The sequence below is a fragment of the Pelophylax lessonae genome, assembly GCF_965119305.1.
Source record: "Pelophylax lessonae genome assembly, chromosome: 6".
NCBI classification, from domain to species: Eukaryota; Metazoa; Chordata; class Amphibia; order Anura; family Ranidae; genus Pelophylax; species Pelophylax lessonae.
The window spans coordinates 82839713-82851572 of record NC_138773.1 but is presented as its reverse complement, the minus strand read 5'-3'; the positions used below and the strand labels follow the sequence as shown (position 1 = coordinate 82851572).

The 11860-nt window shown below is 41.4% G+C and overlaps 1 protein-coding gene across 1 annotated transcript in view; it reads right to left on the bottom strand.

The window, feature by feature from the left end:
* TTYH3 (tweety family member 3) overlaps nt 1-3152 on the bottom strand; it is a gene marked incomplete at its 5' end in the record, with an annotated part of 144241 nt that extends 141089 nt beyond the window's left edge. The window contains 2 exons of the mRNA XM_082261693.1: nt 2932-2988; nt 3083-3152. Of these exons, the coding sequence (XP_082117819.1) occupies nt 2932-2988; nt 3083-3152 (127 nt within the window). The remainder of the gene's footprint in view (nt 1-2931; nt 2989-3082) is intronic.
* Nucleotides 3153-11860: the final 8708 nt, after the last annotated feature.

The window sequence follows — 11860 nt, the reverse complement described above, 5'->3', positions numbered from 1 at the left end:
TTGTCTTCTCCCGGTGGGGGGCAGGAGAAGCTGTCCCAGCTGGGAGAAGACAGTGATTTTCGCTAGCGGCCATAGCAGCCACTAGCGATTATCGCAATAGAATCCGGCAGGCTGGTTGTACCCAAGTTAATTGATCTTGGTACATTCAGCCTGCCCTTTAACGGTTCAACCTTGGTTCGGTTCCTGCTGAACCAAAGCATGTATGGCTGGCCTTAATGTGTAAACAAACAAAAAAGGAGGCGAAAACGCCTAGGGCATTACCTTTGGACACCTTTACAAAATGATATTGAAAAGCCAAAAACATACTCACAAAACATGAATAATAAAAATCGCATATCACATATCGACTCCTATGTGGAGTAGGACACATCCTTGTGGCCTAGACTTCTATGTGGAGGACAGGTCCCTGTGATTGGACTGCTAACGCGTTTCGGTGAGACAAGTTCCCTTCCTTAGAGCTAGTCCATTGTCCTAGAGGCCCTGCATTTATACTGACTAGGCAGGTTTGGATCCCTCCCCTTCCCCTATGCACACTAGGCAGAGCAAGGTCAGCTTCTTCTTTATGGACTGAGATGCTGGTTCGGAGATGGCATTGTCATGTGTATCCTCACACCTGCACAGTTCTTATCATGTAAATACTTGTTCACAAATGTCCGCCACAAATCAGCCCTTGCTGCAGTCTCTTACCTTGTGACTTGCTACAAAGATACACAGTTGCAGTCTAATCATTCCAAAAGAGCAGAATGATGACAAAGGATCTTCTTGCTTCCATCTGCCTAAAGTAGACTGATATTATCTCAGCCCAGGCACAGTCACCTGAATATAGGCCAATGATTGCTGTTAAAAACAATAGGTAGGGCTTTATAAAAATGATACTGTTGCTGTACATTGTGAAATGTCAAGATTGTATTCAGTATTTACTGAATCACCAAGTGGTTTCTATAGTGTTCAGAACTTTTCTCATTTGAACATTGAGAGTTCACCAGCTGATTATAATGGACCAGGCCCTCCAATTCAGAATCACTCTGCAACAAGTGAAACAAACCGTATTTCATCAGGGCAACAAAAGGTAGGAATCTGCAACAAAATTTGTTAAAATCCTTGCAATGTACAATGATCACATCAGAGGGAATTTTTATTTTATTTAACAAAAGTGGAGGTACTCTATAACCACTTCAGCTCCAGAAGGTTTTACCCCCTTAATGATCAGGCCATTTTTTGCGATACAGCACTGCATTGCTTTAACTGACAATTGTCCCCAAATAAAATTGATGTCCTTTTTTTCCCACAAATAGCTTTCTTTTGGTGGTATTTGATCACCTCTGCGTTTTTTATTTTTTGCGCTATAAACAAAAAAAGACCGACAATTTTGAAAAAAAAAAACAATATTTTTTACCTTCTGCTGTAAAACACATCCAATAAAAAAATTTAAAAACTCTAATTTCTTTATCAGTTTAGGCCAATTTGTATTGTTCTAAATATTTTTGGCTAAAAAAATCCCAGCAAACGTATATTGATTGGTTTGCACAAAAGTTATAGCGTCAACAAACTAGGGCATAGTTTTATGGACTTTTTATTTTTTTTATTGTTTTTATAAGTAATGGCAGTAATCAGCGATTTTTAGTAGGACTGCGACTGCGCAGAGAAATCTGACACTACGTGACACTTTTTAGGGACCAGTGACACCAATATAGTGATCAGTGCTAAAAATATGCACTGGTACTGTATAAATGACACTGGCAGAGAAAGGGTTAACACCAGGGGCAATCAAAGGGTTAAGTGTGCTCCTAGGGAGTGCTTTCTAACTGTGTGGGGGACGGACTGACTGCAGGAAGAGCGAAATCCGTGTTCCTGATTAGTAGGAACACAAGATCTCTTTCTTCCTGACTGACTGAACGGCAGTCTGCCTTGTTTACGTAGGCAGACCGCCTTTCTGTCATTCTTCATTGCGGCTGCCGGTGGCCATCGCGGCTGCCGCACCCACTGATTGGCTCCTGCCGTGTCCAATCACATCGGGAGCGCGGCTTCTGCGGCGCGCGCCCCCTAGAGCCCAGAGCCTTTGCGCTTAAGGGCCACCCTACCGCAGTAAATGTACTTGGGGCGGTCCTTAATGGGTAAAGTAGAAGTTTGGACTATACAACATCACATTTTTTTAAATTCTGCATCCCCACTGCTTCCTGTTTCAGCACATACATTTTAGCATAAATTGCAATATAAATAACTTTTTTACTTACCTTTTTTTTTTTATGCGTGACCACAAAGCTCCAACTCCCCTGCTAAATGTGCATGCTAACAGAGCTGAATTACACAGAGCTGTGACATCAACCACCAGCGCCCACTGCTTTAGGTGGTTTTGGAGGGAATAGCCAGACCGTTATTCCTAATTATTTATGGACAGTGTAGTGACAGGAATTGTACCAGCTGATTGGTGAAAAGTCAACGTGGTGGGACGTGGTTTCCGCATGAAGCTGTGAAGACACTTTCTCGGTGAGGTATCCCTTTTATGCTATACCAGCACACAATTGAGCTTAAAAACAATCACAATCGACATGGGGAAACATACTGGAAAGTCCGTATCAGCTAAGAACCCTTCTTCGGGGTCCATTAAACATTTACTAGCGGCAGAACCAGAGGATTCTCTAGACGCGGGAAATCTAGGCCGTTCTCCTCATGGCGCTGGCTCCACCTCTCGCCACAGACCTCCTTCTCGGCGTAGCTCCCCGGCCTCCTAATATTGTTCGGGCAGAGATGGCTGCTCCCCACAGGGATCAGAAGTGGCAGCTCTAGTGAGTCTCCCCACCAAATCATTATTAGCCTCTATGCTCCATAGCCTAGAAAAGGCTATTAAGAAGGAAGCATCGGCCGTCAGTTCTGATCTATCTCAGGTTCTATTACGGAATCTGAACACCGTCTGGACCGCCGCACAGCTACCATCTGTGAGCTCAAACATCAGTCTAGATGCTTGGCTATCGCCCACAGGATGGCGCTCTACAAGATAGAGGATCAAGAAAACAGGAATCGGAGAAACAATATCTGAATCCGGAGTCTCCCTGAAGCGACAAGATGCAGACCTGCTAGTTACGATCCGTGGAATCTTTAACAAACTTTTGGGCAATCCCGCAGATCATCCCATAAAACTTGACAGGGTTCATCGTGCCCTCTGTCCATGCAACATGTCCTCTGAAACCCGAAGGGATGTGATCTGCCATGTATGAGGAGAAGTTATACTCTCCTTCTTCCCCGACCTAGCCAGAGAGACGTTGGATCGGCGCTGTGCCCTGCGGCCTCTTCGCAACAACGCCATATCATATTGTTAGGGCTTTCCGGCTTGCCTTATTGCCACCAGGGATGTCCGTACCGCCACTCTCCGCTTCCCGGAAGATATAGACAAATTCTGAATGGATCTCAACATCTCCCCACCAGAACTACCAGGCTGGAAAGATGATCTCCCTATTCTGGAGCCTCCTCCTGAACCACAGTGGCAAAAGTCATCCAAGAAACACCGTACAGCTACTCCTTCCTCTGCACAGAAGAATGGGTGAGATACTGTATGCAACCATGCTAACAGTCTTCACCCAGACTACCTTTCTCCCTATTAAAGCATGGTCAATCTTTTCTACAAGTTCAAATTCGTGAAGCCTCTTACTCTAGTTTGTTCTGCCTATTTAGCAAACCTAACACTTTTTCTAGGCTCATTGTTTCTCCTTGATACTACTGTCTTTGTTATGAGATGGTTTTTATAGTTTTATGTTGGTTTTTTGTTTGTATGTTTTAAGTAACATTTGGTTACCTCCGTGGGGCAACCATTGATGTTTCTCTCCCTCATTGGGCACAATTCTCACTCTAGTGGTTCCCCGCCTTCCCTCCCTAGCAGGGCTCATTTTGTCTCTGGCTTCGCACAAACTTTTAGTAAAACTTAACCTAGTGGTGGATACCCAAGACATGGTGATTCCCTGCTTGCGCACTGCAATTATTTGCATGCCTTGTACAGATGTAGCAGACTCTTTCTCACATATGTCCTTTTCTTTCTTTCCTTCCTTTTCTATGCGAACATTTCCTGCACTCTTTGTTTCCACTTCTCCCCCCGCCTTTCTTCCTTACCCTGCTCCTTTTCAAAATTTACAAGATATATGCTGTAAGTATCCCACTCTGAGATCCCCATGGCTTCTATAAGTCTAATTTTGATTAACATACGGGGGCTGCACACCTTAGGTAAGAGACATAATTTGTATAGGGAATTTAAAAGGCTCAATTGGTATGTGGCTTTCCTACAGGAAACGTATCTTACACAATCTACCGCCACCAGATTGTTTTCCACAAACTACTCTGATTGGTTTTATAGCCTCTTTGATGTACATAAAGCAAAAGCAGTCGCCACTGGTTTCCGCAGAGGGACGTCCTTCAAATGTGATTCTACTCTGGCAGATATCTATGGGAGATACTTATCCATAAAAGGCACACTGGGTAACATGCCATGTACGTTGGCAAATATATATGCCCCCAACCAGGACCAAGTTTGATTCCTGTCTGATACTTTCAACAAATTAAAGGAATTTGTGAAAGGTTGTATCCATTAGATTGTAAGCTCTTCTGAGCAGGGCCCTCTTAATCCTCTTGTATTTTATTGTATTGTATATGTACTGTCTCCCTCTAATATTGTAAAGCGCTGCGTAAACTGCTGGCACTATAGAAATCCTTAATAATAATAATAATAATAATAATCTAAGCAGGGTATCTCATTGTACCCCTAGAACCTAAATTGGACACCTCACAAGGTAAAACATCCATTTCTCATAAAACGCTTTACTTTCCTCTGTAAACACCTACATGACTCTCAGCTCATGGATACCTGGCGTATCCATCAGAAAGAGATTTCTCATTTTTCTCACAATCGCACCAAACCTGTTCTAGGATAGACTATATTTTCATTGATCATTATCATCTAGAACTTCTATCCTAGGCCAAAATAGAATGATTCTCCATTTTGGATCATGCCCCTATATGCGTAACCTTAACAATCACCTCCCTTCCCCATAAAACCACTAACCGAAAGCTAAATCACTCATTACTAAATGACATCATTGACAAGACTCAGATTGGGGTTGATATCTCTTCTTACTTTAATGAGAATTCATCCGGGGATACAACCCCCGCGGTACTATGGGAAGCACATAAAGCGTACATACAGAGCAGATTCATAGAACTTGGCTCATGTAAAAAGAGGGAGAGAATGCACTGCCAATCTGAGCTTCTCCAGGAGATTCAGGTTCTTGAACGTAATCATAAAGCTTTCTACCACCTACCCTTCTCCATTCCTTAACACAAAAAAAAAAGAATTGAAAGCCCTTTACCACCTAGAACAAAAACGTTCTTTTCGAAGAATAACTCAAAAGATCTATGAATGGGGGGATAAACTGAGCAGATCTCTAGCTAGGTCACTTTATCCTAAAAAAAGGCTTCTTTCAACTCTAAAATTAAAACTACAACAGACAATGTTAGTTCATGAAACTAAAGCTATAGCTAATGAATTCAGAACTTTTTACTAACACCTATACCATGTACATAAATCCATTGGAGATGCAGAATTATAACACCCTATGATTCTGGAATATCTATCCCAAGCATATCTTCCCAAACTTTCCCCCTTCCCTCCAAATTTTAGAAGACAAAATCTCCCTATCCTAATTGCGAGCCGCCCTAAAATCCATGGCTTCGGGTAAGGCACCGGGACCGGATGGCCTTACTGTAGTTTACTACCCTGCCTTTCAAGATAAGTTACTCCCTTTTCTAGCCTCCTACATTAACATACTCTCATTTGGGGGCACACTGAGATCAGAAACATTGCATGCACATATCACGGTCCTTCCCAAACCAGGGAAAGAACCTAGCTTTTGTGGAAGTTACAGGCCAATCTCACTCTTAAATATCAATGCGAAATTATATGCGAAAGTGTTATCTACAAGACTCTTACCAATAATCCCCCCCGCTGGATCTCCAGTTACCAAACGGGATTAATCCCTGGCAGGGAGGCCGGAGATAATGCTGCCCACACAATCTCACTTATCTCATATGTTCGTGGATCTTCCCAGCTCACCCTTCTTCTATCCACCGATGCTGAAAAAGCATTTGACAGGGTGGACTGGGAATACCTAATGGCTACTCTCTCCCATTTGGGCATTGGTCCAAATATGCCGAACATGATTGCTGCACTATATAACTCACCATTGATGCAAATCTGGATAAATGGTACCTCGAGTGACACTTTTACACTACACAATGGCACTAGACAGGGTTGGCTCCTTTCTCCTCTCCTTTTTGACCTTTCCCTAGAACCTTTTCTCGCCACTATTCATCATAACCCTAACATCCATAGAATACAAGTTGGTGACTGTGAACATAAATATGCAGCCTATGCAGAGGACATATTATTCTATATACAACAACTCAATATCATCCTGCCCAATCTTTTGGCGGCCTTTGACCTTTATGTAAAAATTTCTAATTTTAAAATTAACTTATCCAAATCGGAAATTCTTAACATCTTAATGACTCAATCTGAATCCAAGCGACTACACCCTTTTTTCTTGGCAACCTTATAGTATCTAGGAATACATTTGACATCAGACCCTACCAAATTGTTTCGCAATAATTACATTCACCTTTTAAATTCTATCAGACAGGATCTCCATAAATGGAATCACTTAGCTACCTCCTGGTTGGGTAGGATAAACCTAATTTATTTTACCCAGAGTGCTTTTTATTTTCCAAATGATACCTTATAATATACCCCCTGGATTTTTCAAGATACTGACATCTTTAGTTATCAAATATGTGTGGCATCGTACTCATCCTTGTATCTCTCTTTCCACACTTACCAGATTAAAATCAGACAGAGGATTAGCCCTTCACAATATCAAAAATGTTTCCACTAAATTGTATTGAATAGAATCTCTGATTGGAAGCATCGCTTGGATACTAAACTATGGGTCCATTTAGAGCATAGCTTGAGTGGTTCAGAATTATTATCCTAAATCTGGGTACCCAAAAAGTTTAGATGTCTCTCAGCCAATACTTCTCTATTGACGATATCTACTCTGGCTCTGTGGGACACCATGCATAGAATTTATGGCTGGTCATACAACTCACCCCTAATGCCACTATTAGGTCATTCCCTCTTCCCTCCTGGACAGCAGGCCCCCAAATTTTGCAGCTGGCTTCCATACTCACCTACTCTTCTTCATTATGTGACGATGGAACATGGACTGGCGTCCCCTTAAAACAATTGTTCAAACCCCCTCCTTTTCCTTTATGGACCATTGAAGATATGCCCAACTGAAACAATTTATTAAAACTATACCGCAACCTTTACATTCACTGACTGACCTCACTCCAGTGGAAAATATGCTAAATGCCTCTCAACCTCCTCAGAAAATCATATCTCAATTCTACAAAACACTGAAGGCGTTAGACTCTGTCACTACCCCTGCCTTCTTAAAACTGTGGGTAAAGGACTTTCAACATTCCTTATCGAATACTCAGAAATCTAAAATACTTCAACTATCTCACATTTCTTCTATCTCCACAAAAATCGTGGCGATCAACTATAAGCTATTAACAAGATGGCATCACACACCTGCAAAACTACACCAAATGTTTCCGAAACATCCAACCTATGTTGGAGAGGTTGTGGAGAAGTGGCCACCCATGCTCGTATCTGGTGGATCTGCCCGCTCATACGCCCTTTCTGAGCCTCAATCTTAAAATATATTGAACTTTTTCTGGGTTCTCCCCTCAATAATAATTCCTGGGTTGCATTTTTTCATTGCTTGGGGGAACCAGCAGGCCGATACCAGCGATCCATTACCCCTCACCTCCTAAATGCTGCAAAATCTGCCATCTCTCATTATTGGAAGAAACCTACAATTCCTAATGTTCAACAATGGTTGCAGGTTGTATATCACATATACCATATGGAAGATATCACTTTCGAATACAGAGTTTTGGCTCCAATATCGCATAAGATATGGGCCTGCTGGTTAACCTTCAATTACTCCTCCACCTATGCTGAAATAATGTCTCTAGCCTAATAATACACCTGCTTATATAAGCCATATATATTGTTCTATGTTTTAGGAGCAGGATCTCATTCTCTCTGTCCCTTCTCCATCTTCCCCCTCTTTTCTTTATTTCCTTACTATGCTTTTTATTTCATGAACTACATTTATTGCGGATAATATGTGGTATTCATACTGACTGCATTATATCTAATCATTTACCTAAATATGTTACAGAAATTGTGAATAGCCCATCTCTTGTAGTCCGCATATGTTCAGCAGATATTCTGTGCTAATTTGTTGTTCGGATACTTTGAATTTTCTTTCAATAAACACCTAATGAACAACAAAAAAGCCAACGTGGTACCAATATTTAAAAAAGGGCAGAGATATACCACATACCTGAGAACTACAGACTAGTCAGTCTAACATTAATAGTATGTAAACTATTGTAGGGGATGATAAGGGACTATATCCAACAATTTGCTGATGAAAACAGTATCATTAGTAGTAACCAGCATGGATTTATGAATGGTCATCCAATCTGTTAACATTCTACAAGGAAGTTATCTGCCACCTAGAAAGAGTATGGCCTGTGGATGTGGCGAATCTGGATTTTGCAATAGCATTCTACACAGTTCCCTATAAACGCTTAATTTACAAATTGAGGTCTGATATCATGGATCATAGGGTATGAACCTGGATAGAAAACTGGTTATAGGGACAATAAAATAAATAACCTGATAACGTGATAAATAACGTGTACTTAGAATGGTCTGGAGTGGTAAGTGGGGTACCAAGCCTCTGTCCTGGGACCAATTCTGTTTAATTCATTTCTAAATGATATAGAGGATGGGAAAAATAGCTCAATCTCTGTCTTTGCTGACAATACAAATCCAAGCAGGGCAATAACTTCACAACAGGATATAGATACCTCAATAAAATAATGGGGTGGGCAACTACATGGCAAATGAGGTATAAAGTTGAAAAATACAAAAGTAATGTACTTTGGGGCTGAAAATATAAATGTAAGTTAATCGCTGGAGTGGGAACCTCTTGGGGAATCCAGGATGGAAAAAGATCTAGGGGTCCTACTAGATCACAAGCTCAGAAATGGCATGCAATGACAATCTGCAGCAAGCAAAGCAAGCCGAATATTAGCATGCATAAAAAAATGGAGATAAGACTATAATTCTACCACTTTACAAAAATCTGCAAAAAGCTAGATCTTGGGTATGCCATCCAGTTCTGGTCACCAATCCTCAGGAGGGATGTGCTGGAACTGGACAGAGTCCAGAGAAGGCCAACATAAATAACAAGGGGAATGGAGGACCTCAGTTACAAGGAACGACTTCAAGCATTGAACTTAAGCTCACTGGAGAAGAGACACTCGAGAGGAGATATGATAGAGATATACTGTATAAATACTTCAATAGCGATTGTAGCACAGGGGAAAAACTATTCAGTTTTAGGGAGCTTAAAAAGACACATGGCCACTCAATGAAATTGGAGGAAAAGCAGCTTAATCTTATATTGCGTTTGAGGCTCTTTACTGTCACAGTAAGGATGAGGAACTCCCTTCAAAAAACGGTGGTGTCAGCGGGAAGTGTTGATAGTTTCAAAAAACTCTTAGATGGGCATCTTAGTGATGGCAATATACAGGGATATGGGAGATGGTATTGACAGAAACACACACACATCCACACACACACACACACAAAGGTTGAACTGGATTTATTCAAACTTACCAACTATGTAACTTTAATTGTTACATCTTCCCATTAACATAGCATACCTTTAAAAAAAAAAAAAAAATGTCTGGTTACCTTTGTAAGTGCTTTTTCCTTGCTTAAAAATTCTTACATGTTCTCCTTTCTTTGTAACGTTTAGTAGGGGGCTGTGGAGTAATGTTTAACATAATTAACGCTGTCTGTACTGAGTTCACAGTTCATTATCAAGTGTAAACAAGATTTGAACACTCTTTTCTAACAAAAGGTTACAAATTTAACAGAATTGTATGTTAATGAGGATTAGCTCAGTCTTGTGTGGGGACAAAACACTGTAAAGGTGGCCACGGATGGATCGAAATTTGTTCAGTTCAGCAGGGACTGGCTGAATTTCAATCAGTGTGGCTGCCCTTGTTTGACACAATTTGATCATTCAATTAGATCCCTTCTGTTGAATGAACAAGTTGGAAAACTTTTATCTATCAGTGGCTGCAGCTAATTGGCTTCAACAGCTGATCAGTGTGTTCAGACTGCGCCAAGTCCCACTGTCAGAATACAATGTGCTCACAAGTAAAAAGGGAATTTGGTAAGTTCTTTCGGTTTAATAAATGCCACAATCTAAATCAGCCCCTATTAGCTCAGCCTAAATCTTGGTGTGGTAAAAATTCCCTGATCCAAATAAATTTCATAGAGCCACCCTTCTGAACTGATCTTAGAATGGTGCAAACAGCTCTGAAAGATACTAGGTACAGTTGGAACAAGCAATCTCCAAAACTCCCCTTGAAGGTCTACATTGGCTCATACAAGAACTCCCTAAGTTATTATATAATCACCTGGATTGGTACACCACTTTAAATGTATTTAGGAAAGATAGGCAACTAGTCATGTCTGAACAGTCATCATCACGCATTTCCCTGGTGATGGGACACCAACAGTTTTGGATAGGTGAAGAAAGAAGGGGCTTTCCGTTGCATACTATACATACAGGTACATTTTGCCTGCACCATTTCTGAACAGATGGGCACTTTTGCTCCCTAACATTAACCCAGACCATATTTGACTGCCCCCTCTCCCTCTATGGAAAACAATGCAGCTGCCCCACTTCCTGTCACACACTGGGATAAGGTACAAACATTACCTCATCACTTAGGTCTAGGTCCTGTGCCAATCCAACATGGTTTATCTCAATCCTATCACATTCTGACCCACCCTCCAGAACCGTACACCCCAAACTACATTGTTAACTGGGAAAGGGACTTAAATACCACCTTTATGAATCATTAAAAAGAAAGAATCAAACAGAAAACCCATCATCTCAAATAAAAGTCAAGAAACGAGTTACACAGTAGGTTAGTCAGTTGGCTGGCCCAGGCTGGGGAAGGGGCTATATTCTGTAGTGATTTTCCTGGGCTTTTTTCTCCCAGGCCATCAGACCTGTGATATAAATAAGGGGGAAGGAAAAGCTCTGGAGCTTTGGGCCGCTCAGGAAGATGGCATGATGTCTGTGGAGCACCAAATGGAGGACTGCCGCGGCCTGCAGTCCATCAGAAGCCCCCGGGAGTCCAGAGAACTACAAAATCTTGGAAGATGCCACTAATGGACTATCACCTTCCTGTGGTATGTCTGGGCAGGCTAGTCGAGTTAGTTAGGGACTGTTGCACTGTACTCTTCATATTCAACTGACCTCCAAATGTTCAAGTAAAGTTGCATCAACTGTTCTAAGCCAAGTCTGAAGTCATTTAAAGGGGTGTATAAAGGTTTGTGGGTCAAATAAATCAATTTTAGTTTCATCTGACCACCTTATACACACCTTGAAGATTCTGAGGCCACATGAAACAAGATGGTATGGTCAGATGAGACTAAAATTGAATTATTTGGCCTCAACCCCAGAACATTTGTCTGGCAGAAATCCAACACAGCTCACCATCCAAATAACACCATACCTACAGCAAAGCATGGAGGTGGTAATATTTTGTTACGGGGGTGTTTCTCTGCAGCAGGGATTGGAGCACTTATCAGGATAGAAGGAAAATGAATGGGGCAAAATACCATCAAAATCTTGAAAATCTGCTGCCCTCT